This window comes from Lacerta agilis, chromosome 18, assembly GCF_009819535.1.
Source record: "Lacerta agilis isolate rLacAgi1 chromosome 18, rLacAgi1.pri, whole genome shotgun sequence".
NCBI classification, from domain to species: domain Eukaryota; kingdom Metazoa; phylum Chordata; class Lepidosauria; order Squamata; family Lacertidae; genus Lacerta; species Lacerta agilis.
In genome coordinates, this window is record NC_046329.1 from 4,381,493 (window position 1) to 4,396,650 (window position 15,158).

At 46.9% G+C, this 15,158-nt stretch overlaps 1 protein-coding gene across 9 annotated transcripts in view; it reads left to right on the forward strand.

The window, feature by feature from the left end:
• The window catches only part of PTPRS (protein tyrosine phosphatase receptor type S), a 170,932-nt gene that overhangs the window by 116,450 nt on the left and 39,324 nt on the right, over positions 1-15,158 (forward strand). For 3 of the 9 annotated variants that reach the window (XM_033136957.1, XM_033136959.1, XM_033136963.1), the window contains 4 exons: positions 2,880-3,037; positions 4,924-4,935; positions 7,468-7,580; positions 14,870-14,917. In XM_033136957.1, the coding sequence (XP_032992848.1) occupies positions 2,880-3,037; positions 4,924-4,935; positions 7,468-7,580; positions 14,870-14,917 (331 nt within the window). The remainder of the gene's footprint in view (positions 1-2,879; positions 3,038-4,923; positions 4,936-7,467; positions 7,581-14,869; positions 14,918-15,158) is intronic. The other 6 variants (XM_033136960.1, XM_033136962.1, XM_033136964.1 and 3 more) reach the window with 3 other exon arrangements.

Sequence of the window (15,158 nt, forward strand, 5' to 3'; positions counted from 1 at the left end):
GAAAGCACGTCAAAGTGCAAGTAGATAAATAGGTACCACTGTGGCGGGAAGGTAAACGGCGTTCCCATGCACTCTGCTTTCCGTCACGGTGTCCCGTTGCGCCAGAAGCAGTTTAGCCCTGCTGGCCACATGACTCGGAAAGCTGTCTGCGGACAAACGCCATCTCCCTCAGCCTGAAAGCGAGATGAGCGCCGCAACCCCACAGTCGCCTTGGACTGGACTTAACCGTCCAGGGGTCCTTTGCCTTTACCTTATTGCAAGGGGTTTTGCTTGCACAACAGGACTTTTCCCCATTTTCCTCAACCCACACAGTTCTGTTCTGGACTCCCCCCCCCCAAAACCCTCCAGAAGGAGATTTGGGGAGGTTGTTGGGGTGCATGCAGGGAGAAGGGGAAGTTCGCATTCGGCAAAAAGAAGATGAAACGTGTCACTTGGATAGCACCCTGACGACATTGCACCTTCCCCTTCTCTGGTTTGTTTCCGATTTCCGAGCCTTACTCCCTTTGGGAGATAGATTGGCCAACTCAGCAGTAACACACACACACACACACAAACTTGAAGAATGAAAGATCCCCTAAATATTGTCTTTAAAAGCCTATGGGTATTTTGCCACCACACTAAGAGGAAGAAATGGAAGGGAAGAATATACAGTGAGGCGGGGGGGGGGAGTATTTGATCCCCTGCTAAATTTGCCCGTTTGCCCTCTGACGAAGAAATGAACAGTCCATAATTTTAATGGTAGGTTTATTGCGGCTGCGAGAGAAATTTAGCAGGGGAATTTAGAAACAGGCAAATTTAGCAGGGGGTCAAATACTCTCAACCCCCCCCCCCAATCACTGTACCTGTCCTTAAAGCATGTCTAGTGTGTGCTGTTCCTTGAGAGCGCCCAGAAAGAGAGAATTCCTCGTTGGAAGATAGCCAACGAACTACTGAGAATCTGGGAGTTTTAGCAATATTTCTTGCCTTCCCTCCAAATGCCTTCCTGCGCATTTCTCTCGCCTTTTCCATCTTGCAATTTAAGAGTTTGAAAGAACTCTTTAATCTCCTAGTGAGAAAATGACTGAAACTAGACAAGCCACTTTGCTTCCCGCTCCGGTGTGCTGCTTAATTAAGGAAAGGGTGAGAGGCTGTGATCTTCAAGATTAACTGAGTTTGGCCACGTCACTTGTCTGCCCCCTGCCTTCACATTATCATACTTTTGTCTCCATGGCTTCCTGTCCAAGTGGTACGTAGACTGTATACCGTATTTTTCGCTCCATAGGGCGCAACTCATTTTTAGAGGAGGAAACAAGAAAAAAATATTTTTTTTCTGGTTTTCCTCCTCTGAAAGCCCTGTTTTTTTGAGGATCGGCTAAAAGTTTTGCAGCTTTTTTGCAAAGGGAAAAGCCCTGTTTTTTTGAGGATCAGCTAAAAGTTTTGCAGCTTTTTTTTGTAAAGGGGGAAAAGCAAAGCTCCTTTTCCAAAGGAGGAAAAGAAAAGAGGAAAAGCCCCATTTTTATGGGGATGAACTCACATTTCTGCAGCTTCTAAAGGAAAGGGAGCCTTTTCTACAGTTTCCAGACAGATAATCTAATCAGCCAATCACACGTCGATGTGGAAACAAACAACCTCCCTCTGCAGCACATTCAACAAAGGAGGGCGGGGCCTCTTTTGGCCCCTGGGCAATTCAGCTCCAGGGACCACCATTCGCTCCATAGGACGCACAGATATTTCCCCTTACTTTTTAGGAGGAAAAAAGTGCATCTTATGGAGCGAAAAATACGGTATTCTGCATATTCCGAAGCTAAGACGCACAGGTATTTCCCCTTACTTTTTAGACTACTGCAATGCGCTGTACGTGGGGCTACCTTTGAAGGTGACCCGGAAACTGCAATTAATCCAGAATGCGGCAGCTAGACTGGTGACTGGCAGTGGCCGCCGGGACCACATAACACCGGTCCTGAGAGATCTGCATTGGCTCCCAGTACGTTTCCGAGCACAATTCAAAGTGTTGGTGTTGACCTTTAAAGCCCTAAACGGCCTCGGTCCTGTATACCCAAAGGAGCGTCTCCACCCCCATCATTCAGCCCGGACACTGAGATCCAGCGCCGAGGGCCTTCTGGCGGTTCCCTCACTGCGAGAAGCAAAACTACAGGGAACCAGGCAGAGGGCCTTCTCGGTAGTGGCGCCCGCCCTGTGGAACGCCCTCCCGTCAGAAGTCAAGGGAATAAACAACTACCTGACATTCAGAAAACACCTAAAGGCAGCCCTGTTTAGGGAAGTTTTTAATTTGTGACTCTGTATTGTATTTTGATATTTGTTGGAGGCCGCCCAGAGTGGCTGGGGAGACCCGGCCAGATGGGCGGGGTATAAATAATAATAATAATAATAATAATAATAATAATAATAATATATTTATACAGGCACCAACTGAGAAGATTGTTTTACTGACGTGACATATGTCCCTATATGATTTATGCTGCGTTTGCAGCATAATAATGTTCTGTTCTGTTACTACGGTGTATTGTTTGTAAGCCGCTTTGGAATTCATTTGAATGAGAAGCAGCCTGGAACTACTAATAAATCAATCAATTTCCATTTTTTTAAAAAAGCACAGAAAAGCTTCCACCCGCAATACAAATGCAACCCTTTCCAGCAAGTTTTGTTTGTTTGTTTCAAATGTATACTTGCCATCGCAGACCCCAGCAGAACGCCCACCACTGTTAATTTAACTGCAGTTCTTACATTGCAGCTGGGGGCTGGACTAGAGGACCCCTGGGGTTCCCCCCTCCCAGCTGTTTGATTCTAAGCGACTCCACTCTCAGCACCTTTCTGCCGTCTCCTGCGCGTTACTGATTCCCTTCCTTCGGCTGTCTTTGTTTTCTCTCCCTCTCCCTCAGTTATATGCTGCCAGCCCCTTTTCTGACCCGATCCAGATAGACAACCCGGACCCACAGCCGAAGATCGACGGAGAGGAGGGACTGATCTGGGTGATCGGGCCGGTCTTAGCCGTGGTGTTCATCATCTGCATCGTCATCGCGATCCTCCTTTACAAAAAGTATGTGGGTTTTGCATGCACGTTTTGCGCCTCCAGAGCATGTGTGTTTACCCCCATGCCGCTGGCTGTGCGATGTAGTGGTTAGGGCAGTGGTTCTCAGAGTGGGCGATACTTGAGGGGGGGCGTGCTGGGAGTCAGGGGGCACTCAAGGTCTTCTAAACAACTCTCAAGTCTTCCAAAAGCTGGTGTCACTATATCCAGCCACATTCGAAGCAGGATGATACCACTTAAAACAGGCATGTCCAAGGTCCGTTTCAGGGGCCTAATTCGGCCCACCGGTCAGTTTAATCCAGCCCCCCCATGGCAGTTTATGTCCTGGGGTAAAATCCTAAAAAAAAAAAAGCTCAACCACTTTGCCTGGCCTTCGTCAAATCTGGCCCTCTTTGAAAAAAGTTTTCTCACCCCTGATAAAACCGTAATGGCTCCCCCCCCCCCCGCCGCCAACAACAACAAACTTTATTTATTTGCATAGCCCACAGGCCGTTGCATCAAAAAACAAAAAAAAAAAACAAAACACATATTACAGATACAATACTGATAAAACCATATATAACCAATAAAATGAATCCCCCGCCGCCAATGAATCGTGGGAACTGTAGTTTGCTAAAGGAGCCAAGAGTTGTTGGGAGACAACCCCGCGGAGCTGCGATTCCCAGAGTTCCCTGGGGAAAGGGGTCGGCTGTTAAGAGCGCTCCAACCTTTGAAATGTCGGAGAGCAGACCAAAATCTTTGGCAGAAGACTGCAAGGTTCGGGACCTGGTGGCTCCTTCCTCCTGCTAGATCCGTGTGAATGATCTGCAGACGATTCTCAGGATCCTTAACAAACTACATCCCCCAGAATCCTTTGGGGGTGGGGGAAGCCATGGCTGCTTTCTGATGGACTGTGACCTTTAATTTGTTTAATGCGGCATCTCACTCTTGAATGTACGGTGCAAGCGGGGACACAGCGAAACGAGAACCGGCTGCATTTGGATCGTCGCATGTGATCCGGCTGCGATTTGTGCATGGCTGGGGGTTGGACTGGATAACTCTAGAAAGTCCCTCCCGACCCTAGAGTCCTGAGTTCATCCATTTTATGGAGTTAAATAAACTAAGCAGTTTTCATTCTACATTTAACTCAGTGTGCACGTTTTGAAATCCACTGCGCTACTATCTTCCTTAGCGGGGGGCGTGCAAAACTTTGAATAAAGCTTATTTTCTAGGGTAGCAGGCGCTGGGTGGGGATGAGTTTATGGAACCAAGGAGGCAGTGGCTCAAAAAGAGCTCAGGAACCACTGAGTGAGAGTATTGGGCTAGGAGCAGGGAGACCAGGGTTCGAATCCCACCCACTCAGCCACATGAAGCTCACTGAGTGACCATGGGGACCAGTCCATTTCTTTTCTCGGCCTGGCCTAGCTCACAGGGATGCGGTAAAACGAAGGAACACGGAGATTATGTACTTGCCACTCTCTGAGCTCCTTGGAGGAAACATGGGATATAAATAAAATCTGTGGATTCAAAGGACAAGAAAGAAGATTCCACCTAAACCTTAGGAAGAACTTCCTGACAGTAAGAGCTGTTGGACAGTGGGATTTGCTGCCAAGGAGTGTGGTGGAGTCTCCTTCTTTGGAGGTCTTTAAGCAGAGGCTTGACAGCCACCTGTCAGGAATGCTTTGATGGTGTTTCCTGCTTGGCAGGGGGTTGGACTAGATGGCCCTTGGGGGTCTCTTCCAACTCTGTGATTCTATTTTAAAGATTCCTACAATTCAGATGGTTGAGAATCCTGGCGAAGGGGTGTGAAGGGCGACTCTTACTAATCTCATCTTTATCTTTTCCTCTTTTCTTTCTTTCTTTCTTTCTTTCTTTCTTTCTTTCTTTCTTTCTTTTTTTACCGCTTCCCTGGACAGCAAGCCCGACAGGTAAGAGTTTTTAAAAGCTCCCGGTCTGTGATTCGGGTGGCAACCAGGAGCACCATAGGAACCGAAAGGCAATCTGTAAAAAGAAGCGTGGCACTTTAAGCTGCAGCTGAGCTACTGAAACATTACTGTTCCTAAAAGTGCCAACAAGGTTTAACCCTTGAGTAAAGAGTGGGGGGGGGGGGAACAACCCAAAGAGAATAATATTGCAACCTGTCCAAAAACAGGTTGCAGTTGGAGAGGGCAGTTTTCTGGCAACACTCCTAGGCTCTTGAATTACCGTATTTTTTGCTCCGTAAGACGCACTTTTTTCCTCCTAAAAAGTAAGGGGAAATATCTGTGCGTCTTACGGAGCGAATGGTGGTCCCTGGAGCTGAATTGCCCAGGGGCCAAAAGAGGATCGTGCCTTTTATTTTACAAAGAGAAAAGGGGGTGTTGAAAGGACCCCGCTCAGCAGCTGATCAGCAAGAGATCGGGAGAGAGATAAGAGTCCCGGCTCCCTTTCAGCCCCGCCCTCCTTTGTTGAATGTGCTGCAGAGGGAGGTTGTTTGTTTCCCCAGCGACATGTGACTGGCTGATTAGATTATCTGTCTGGAAACTGTAGAAAAGGCTCCCTTTCCTTTAGAAGCTGCAGAAATGTGAGTTGAACCCCATTAAAACGGGGCTTTTCCTCTTTGCTTTTCCCCGCTTTACAATAAAAGCTGCAAAACTTTGAGCTGATCCTCAAAAAAACCAGGGCTTTTCCCTTTGCAAAAAAAGCTGCAAAACCTTGAGCTGATCCTCAAAAAAAACCAGGGCTTTTCCCTTTGCGAAAAAAGCTGCAAAACTTTGAGCTGATCCTCAAAAAAACCAGGGCTTTTCCCTTTGCAAAAAAGCTGCAAAACTTTGAGCTGATCCTCAAAACAACCAGGGCTTTTCCCTTTGCAAAAAAGCTGCAAAACTTTGAGCTGATCCTCAAAAAAACCAGGGCTTTTCCCTTTGCGAAAAAAAGCTGCAAAACTTTGAGCTGATCCTCAAAAAAAGTCAGGGCTTTTAGAGGAGGAAAACCTGAAAAATATTTTTATTTTTTTTTGTTTCCTCTAAAAACGAGGTGCACCCTGTGGAGCAAAAAATACGGTATACTGGTTCGGGTCACATATTTCTCCTCTCGCACTAGAGCTCAGGCTTCCCCCATAAAAGTTGATTTGCAGTTAGTTCAGGAGACCTCAAGGGGAGAACAAGCCCATTTCTCAAGGCTTTAGACGATAAAGTTTGGACTTCCCGGATGGCTGGCTATTGGATTGCTGGCTTCCAACAATAGATTTGGCGTTTTGTATGTTGACGCTGCTGTTTTCTTGTTTTGGGGGGGGGGGGGAGGACGCTGATAGGTTCCGGTGGCGGTTTGTCTTTATTTATTTGCGTTGTTTATATCCCACTTTTCCAACCTTAATACAACAAGCAAGGGAAGCTCACGAGGCAATTAAAACCAGTACGCAAACAACATCGAAATTCCAGATCGTGCCGTTAAAAAGATAATAATCACTGCTAAACAAAAGCCTGGGAAAGGAAGTTTTTTTGGGGGGGGGGGAATACATTTAGTGAAACAGAAAAAGGCAAGAGTAAAGTTCACCTGTAACAAGAAAAGGCCTTAGCTTTGTGGCAGAAAATCATAAAAAGGATGGGACAAAATGGACCTCATGAGGCAGGGAGTTCCAAAGACTAGGTACTGCTTCCTAGGTGATCTTTTCCGTTGTTCCCTCTCCATCCATGTAGGGAAAACTTTCCGGCTGATTTAGACGAATAGGCAAGGAGGATGAGATGGTATTTGCTCCGTTTAGGGGTTTGAGGGTAACAGCTTGGTGGGCCCCTGGCCTGATCCAGTAGGCTTTGCTTATGGCCTTAACCACAGGTCCTGGGTAGGGGAAGAGACTGGGGACTCCCAGATCACGAAGAGCCTTGCGCGTCTTCAGTGTCAAGCCTAGGTGAACGCTTCTGCATTTTCCTTTACTGAATAATAAAAAGGTGACTTCATGTTGAGTCTCGAGTCTTCATTCTGACCTGTGGATTGTCCATCCTGCCTGCCTGACCGCCCTGACATTCAGGAGCCATAGCTTAGCAAACCCGAGCATGCTTCCGGCTTTAACGCTCGTTCCCTCGGCTGTTGGAATGCGTCTAGACTGTGGAACCCCCTGCCTCATGAGACCCACTTCGCCCTGCACAGATTTGTCAGAATAAACTGGCCGCTGCTTTTGGGAGTCTTGTTTGGGAACTGTAATGTGTTGTTGTTCTTGTTTTTCACTTAAGCGCAGCGTAAGCCAAGTTGGGGGACTTCCCCCCCCTCCCCGGCCCAAAAGTTGCTGGACTCTCAACTCCCATCATCCCTGACTATTGGCTGGTATGACCCCTGGGAGCTGGAGCTCGGCAACATTTGGAGCGGCACCGGGGGGTTCCCCAACACTGGCAGAGATGCAACGCTGCACACAGCTCCTTAAATCCTTGTCTTTTATCTACTCTCTCTCTCTTCTTCTTCTTCCTCCTTCTCCTCCTCCTCCTCAGCAAACGGAAAGACTCTGAGCCGCGCATCAAATGCATGCTGAACAACGCGGAGATCACCCCCCACCACCCCAAGGACCCTGTGGAGATGAGGCGGATCAACTTCCAGACCCCAGGTAAACAGGCCGCACCAGCACCCCTGGAATCTCCCCACCCCCCACCAAATCCCCTGAAACTTCACTCGGAGAAAGACCGACCCGGCTTGGTTGCTGCCAGCCAGAGTGCGCGGCCAGGCTATACCTGCGGCCTTTGCGACGGCTGCCGTCGCCAAGCAACATCTCAGGTAGGAGGAGGAAATGCCCAGGTCGCGTGGGGCGGAGGCAACGGCATCCTCGCCTGCTAGGGAGACCTCTGGCGACGGGCGGCAAATCTTGGCAGTTTGCGTCCGCGGTATTTGGCAATCGCCGAAAAGCTGCAGAATGGGGTGGTGGTCACAGGATCTTGCTTTCAGAGAAGCTTTCTGTTCTTTCTCTCTCTTTTTAATTAAAAAAAAAAGCAAGTTCCTAGTCCTTATTGTTCCTTAATGTATTATGGAATGAACACGAGCCACACAAGGGGGAAATCCCATACGTTTCTCTGCCTGGTGCTCCGACTGATGCTTTTCTTTTTTTTTCCCGGGGAAGTGAGTAAGGGCTGTAGCCTTTCCTGCTACTCACCAATTCTTGTTTTAATCTGTGCCTTCTGCCAATATGCAAGCTTGCCCTTTGACTTCTAATGACTTATTTTCTTTTCTGGTTTTGTTTTTAAAACAAACAAAGGTTTCTGGGTTTAGGTAGGTAGGTTTAAGCAGCACTGCTCCGTGCAAAATTGAACAAAAATAAAATATGCAGGTTTTCATTTATTAGTTTTGCCTTTTAAAGGCGAGGTGCTAGCCCTCATGACCAGGCAGAGAAGTCTGAAAGTGTGCAGGGAACGCTTGGCGGAAGCTCAGGGCGCAAGGCAGGGCTGCTTGGATGGGAATTCTAGTGCCTGGATGGGCTGTGGGTGCGATTTTATGCACCCCCCCTCCTCGATTTGCCTAGTGGAACTCAAAATTTGTGATGCCAAAATTTGTGGGAGATGGAGCACAATAAATTACGCCCAAAAAGTGGGATTAGTGCAACCGCACACAAGTTTTGCAGTTCAGAATCCAACTTTCATCGGTGCAGGATTTTGATAACAACGAGAGCAGTTATCATTATTATTATTATTATCATTATTATTATTATTATTGCTACTATTATTTTTGCTATTGTTGTATCTGATGTTATTGGCCCATTCTCAGCCCTGGCTTCAGAGCAGGCGAACCAGGGAAAGCTTATTTTCCAGGGCTCTTTGTCAGTTGCTACCAGTTTTATCGGCCTCTCTAGGCACACAAGTCGTCTGTTGACGGAAAGAGCTTTTTGTTGGCGGGGAGGGGGCAGAGAGGGGGAGTCCAGATCAGGTTCCTGATTTGCCTCCTTCCTTGGAGGTTTCTAAGCAGAGGTTGGGTGGCCATCTGCCAGGGATCCTTTAGCTGAGATTCCTGCATTGCAGGGTCTTAATTTACCATTGGGTGCTGTCAGGACACGTTCAGTGGTTGCTCATGAGAAATCAGCCGAACGCAGAACGTCTAAGAACTTAAGTTCTTTATTGTGCAGATATTTACAGTGGAGGAAAAATTCAAACGTCCATCTCATCCCTCCACAGAGTCCGGGAATGAACCCTTCCGGTTCTTGGTCCAGCAAAAGAGGCGCGGGATTCTAAACCCCCGCCTCCCCCTTCTACGTCTTTCCTGTCTGCGAACTCGGGGCGCGGGAACCTGTCCCTGTTCCCTGCTTCCCCCTTGGTGCTCAGGCTCTGCGATCCCTTCGCAGCCCCTGCGCCGACTTCCTGCCTCCAACTCCCCCTCCCCACTGGAGGAACGGTCGCTTCCTCCTGAGGAGGGGGATGACGAACTGGTGAACAAAGGGGGTGCTTCCCTGTACTGCAAGCGATCCCGGGATGCTACCTGCCATGGGGAGGGGGGGTTTCCTGACAGGTTCCCTTCAAGTTCTGTAGTTCTCTGATTCTCATTGTCATCAGATAGATTGGCCGACGCTCAAGGACGATGGGGGTTGTAGTCCAGATTCACTCGGGAACCCAAAGCTGAAGGACACCAAGGTTCCTTTATATCTAGCTAAATATACAGGTGAAACTCGAAAAATTAGAATATCGTGGGAAAGTCCATTTATGTAAGCAATTGTTTTCATTAGCTACTGGAGTTTAATATATGAGATAGACTCATGACACGTAAAGTGAGATATGTCAAGCCTTTGCTTGTTATAATTGTGAAGATTATGGCGTACAGCTGATGAAAACCCCAAAGTTGAGATTGTTAATTTGGGGTTCTCATCAGCTGTACGCCACAATCATCACAATTATAACAAACAAAGGCTTGACATATCTCACTTTGCATGTCATGAGTCTATCTCATATATTAGTTTCGCCTTTTAAGTTGAATCACTGAAAGAAATGAACCTTTCCACGATATTCCGATTTTTCGAGTTTCACCTGTATTACTCTGGTTTTGCCCTGAATTGTTGCTGCTGCTGCTGTTTATTACAGGCTATTGCTAATTCAGTGTCCTTCGGCCTCGGGCCGGACTGCAACTCCCATCATCCTTTAGCTGGGTCAACTGCTGAATTAGCAACAGCCTGCGATAAATTTTAACAATAATGAAATAGTGCAAAACATGGGTGTATTATGTCCATGGATTAGATATTGGGACTTTAGAGCTCTTTCGGTTTCCAAGTTTCGCTGGAATACAAATCCCATCATCCTGGAGCGTTGGCTCAGCTGGCTGGTGGTGGCGGCAGTTGTAGCCTGACAGCCTCTGGACACCCATGGTTGAAGGATACGGCCACTTTTCTTCAACCTTGTTGATGGACTACAACTCCCATAATTCCCAGCCAGCATAGCCAGTGGTCAAGGACGATGGGAGCTGGAGTCCAGCCCTTCCCTTGCCCATCAGCTGACGACTCCCAAGTGATGCCAGCTGATTGCCAGGTGGGTGTGTTTTGGGTGGTTCCCCAGTCCTGGAGTAGGAAATGGGGAACCCAGAAAAGGTGCCCCAAAACACCTCCCAGGAATGTTTGGGTTTAGTTGAGAAAATTGGAAGAAGGGGTGTTCGGTCTGGTAGGGGGAAACCGAGGGATGTATGGAAGGATCCGATATTCGATCCAGACCAAGATTCCAGAATCCTCTGGCCCAAGCCGAGACTTGTCCACCCCAGGACTCAAAAGAGGATTCTGGGAGGAACAGCATCAGACTGTAGACGGTGGACGGGGGGGTTCAAGGAAAAGTACCCTAACGGACACCTCTTCGGGGTTGGGCTAGATGATCCTCGGGGGTCCCTTCCAACTCTATAGTTCTGCGATTCTGTGGATGACTAGTTCTTATTTCTAAGAGTCCCAGGCCTCTGAACTCAGCAGGAGATGGGGAGGAAGGGAGTTTTAAAAGCCTAGCTCCAGAGTGGAGAGAATATGGGGTCTTTATTTGTTTTTTTTCTTCAGTGATTTGATTTGTACAACAACTTTTTCACCCTGATTTTTTCCATGGTTTCCGGTTGCTGCTGCACGTGGTTTAGGAATGAGCCAGTGTTGTTTCGTTTGGGGTTTTGCTTTTAACATGCATACATACCACACACGCACGTGCGTAACAGTCGTAAGGAATATCAATTAATTCCGGGGTTTGTTAAGTGGCCTTCCAGGTGTCTGTGTCTCACCTGCGGGAATCAACCCAGCGACCGCTTTTGCCCAAATCAAACCGGGGTGTACTTCTTGCTTTGCCCCGCAGCTTGTGTAGGAACGCCTGAGGTTTTCTTTGCATGGCTGGGATACAGCCTGCCGCGTTGCACAGGGTTGGGATAGATGAGCACTGGGTGTCCCTTCCAACCCACAATTCTATGGCAATGGGGTGGCATCCATAGCTCCTCTCCCTCGTTTGCCTGCCCACCGAAAGCATGCAGCCCCAAGAAGCAGGGCTGGGCAAACCCAGTAGGGTACAAATAATAGAATTATTATTATTATTATTATTATTATTATTATTATTATCATTATTATTATTATTTTGCCATTATGGCATGTGAGGCAGCCACCCCCCAAGCTGAGAAAAGGCTCTCCACCCCCGACGTATAGGAAAGCTGCCAGGTGCCGCTTCCCATCTCGGAAGCAGAGAACGGGGCTGTGCGTTGATGTTTGGCATCTCCGGGCATCTGGCGAGGAAACATCTGTGTCCAACCTGGAGCTGCTTCTCCGAGAGCCTGTAGTGGTTAAGAGTGGCGGACTCGTAATCTGGGGAACTGGGTTCGCATCTCCACTCCTCCACATGCAGCTGCTGGGTGACCTTGGGCTAGTCGCACTTCCATGAAATCTCTCAGCCCCACTCACTCACCTCACAGAGTGTTTGTTGTGGGGAAGGAAGGGAAAGGAGGATGTTAACTCTTCTTCTTCTTCTTCTTCTTCTTCTTCTTCTCCTTCTTCTTCTCCTCCTCTTCCCCTTTGCAGCCTGCTTGCATGTTCCCCCTTGCTTTGGCCAAACCAAAGGACAGAAGCCCTCTTTCATTAGTGCAGTACATAGTTAATCTGTGGAACTCCTTCCCACAGGAGGCAACGATGGCCCACAACCCGGTTGGCATTTTATTTTTGTTGAAAGCTGCCCGGAGTGGCTGGGACACCCCAGTCAGATGGGCGGGGTATTATTATTATTATTATTATTATTATTAACAATAATTGAGCAGAGGGCTGTGTCTCCATTGTGGCTTTCTGCACAATGAGCAAACAGGTGGTACCAGGGACGAAAAAGAGTCATTTCCGCATCCGCTGGTGATATTGGCAGGATCACTGGGGGAGAAGAAATCCGAGAGCAAGAGGAACTGGTATCTCCCTCTCAAATGTTGGGAGGGAAGGAGGGGATTCAGATAATATAATATAAATCTTTATTGCAGTCCAAAGACCCATAGAACAGTTTCAAAAACAAAATTTAATGTATTTTAATATTTGTTGGAAGCCGCCCAGAGTGGCTGGGTACAAATATATTATTATTATTATTATTATTATTATTATTATTATTATTATGACAGCCAACCACAAAAGAGAGAGAAACCGAGGCGTTCATTTTGTTATGTCTCGAGTATGATGATCTTTGTCTGTCTTAACTTCCGAATGGAACTTTGCCACGGCCACTGTAATATCCAGTAGCACCTTAGAGACCAACTAAGTTTGTTCTTGGTATGAGCTTTCGTGTGTATCTGAAGAATAAATAATAAATTATTATTAAATTATTATAAAACCATGGAGAGACCAGGTCTGAATTGGATTCTTACCTCATTATACATGACAAAGCTATCTTTAGCCATCTCACCCCTTGCTTTTTTCCTGTAAGACCAGTTGCAGTCGTTAACAGTCGTCAACAGGTTTTCCACACCTATCAGCTGATCCGCCATCTCCCACCACCCTTCTGAGTAATACCCCTCCCCACTCTCTCACTATATTTAAGGGTCTGGTGACTTCTGTTTCAGTGTATCTGAAGAAGTGTGCATGCACACGAAAGCTCATACCAAGAACAAACTCAGTTGGTCTCTAAGGTGCTACTGCAAGGAATTTTTTTATTTTGTTTTGTTTTGACTATGGCAGACCAACACGGCTACCCACCTGTCACTGGACCTGTCATCCAAAAGATACTTAATTTGGGAGGCTTCAGATTTCCCCGGCAGATTTGCCGGAAGGGGTTTGATCGGTTGGCCCCTTGCTTGCTTATACTGCCCACAATGCAGAATGATATGCTTCGTGCAATCGACGTCCTGGGAACATAAACAACGCCTATTCTCATAAGGGATGCCCTCTCACTCTGCCATTTAGCACTTCCGATGGAAATACATTTAGCCTTTCTTTGGTAAATAAACGCCAATAGGTTGGTCCAGACAGGTTCCTAAGATATGAGGATATCTGAAAGTTGTTCCCGTATTGGATTCCTGCTGCTACCGGGCAAGAAATTACATGAGATCGAAATTGTAGGTCGCTGTGTGAAATGCCCCAAAGCCTTTGCCTCAGGGATTCAAGGGCATTATCATCGATATAGGAGGGGTGGTGGCAGTCCAGTCGAGGAGTTTTCAGCCATGGGTTGAAGCAGATTCAGTCCTGTTCGTCTTTAAAGGCAGCCCTTACTAATCCAAACTTTCCGAAACGGTCTGAGAACCGGGAAAAGGTGGCCGTCCTTTGCAATTCAAAACAAAAAAAAAAAAAAATTAAAAAATTCCTTCCAGTAGCACCTTAGAGACCCAACTAAGTTTGTTCTTGGTATGAGCTTTCGTGTGCATGCACACTTCTTCAGATACACGAAAGCTCATACCAAAAACAAACTTAATAAAAAAATTGAAAAATCCTTCCAGTAGCACCTTAGAGACCAACTAAGGTGCATGCTTTTGTATGTATCTGAAGAAGTGTGCATGCACACGAAAGCTCATACCAAGAACAAACTTAGTTGGTCTCTAAGGTGCTACTGGAAGAAATTTTTTATTTTTTATTTTGTTTTGACTATGGCAGACCGACACGGCTACCTACCTGTAACTTTGCAATTCTCTCCTCCTCCGAATTTTGCACTGTAGTTCTTCACCCCCAAAGTTGCCTGGTATCAGGACAAAGCGTCATTTAATTTGAAAACAAAAATGAAATGAAATGCATGCGTTAGAGAAAATGACCGTGCAAAAGGCTGTGTCGCTTATGGGAAGATTGCATAGCGGAAAGTGCGCACGCTGGGCAAAAACGCACGGTAACGTTTGTACGTTAGGATTTGATCTGCATTTAAACGCTGATGTTTTTTTTAAAAAAAATTGAGGGTTTTTTATGCAAACCAAAGTGGAGAGCTGATAGGAGGAAATGGAGAAAGTAACAGATTTGGCCATGCCTGACTTTTAATGCAAAACTTAACATGTAATGAAATTTTGATGGTTGGGGCGGGGGGGGGGGGTTGGAGAGTCGCCTCCTCCGAATTTTGCTCAGTGTTTCTTTGAAATCAAAATACGCATTCGATTGTTTTTCCTTGCAAGAGCCTTGCTCAGCCGCTTTTTTGGGGTAGGTGGGGGAGGCGAAGGGGCTCAAGGTGGAATAAGATTCTGGATAAAACATAGCAGCTCTTTTGTTTTAAGTCCTGCCCCCCCCTTCCCCCCATGCACACACCCAAGAACGTGGCCAAAAAAAAAAAAAAACCCACAGACAAAAAGTGGGGGGAGGGGGGAAAGAAGAAAACACCTTTCATTTCCTCTCGGATTTTGTGTTGCTTTTTTCCGTTTTCTGTTTTCTTGGTTGAGTAGTGTTTTTTCTTTTCCTTTTTTATAAAAGTCTATATATTTTCTTTTTGTTTTGTTTTTTTGTTTTGTTTCGTTTTTTTGTTTTCCTGTTTTCTGCAGATTCTGGGCTGAGCAGTCCCCTCAGTGACCCTGAGTTTGACCTTGAAAGTTAGTTCCTGTGTGTTTTCGTTCCTGTCCGTTTCGTTGGTTGTGCTCCCCGCCCCCCTTCTTCCTCTCAGCGCCACCCAACCTTCCCCACCCCACCCCACCCCAAATATATATATATTTCGTTTTCCTTCTGTTGCACTTTCCTCCTTCCATGTTCATTCTCACCCCCCCCTCCGCATATCTGTGGCTTTTGCCTTTGCGTCCCTCGTGCTGCTTGTCCCATCTCCAAACCGTGCTTCCA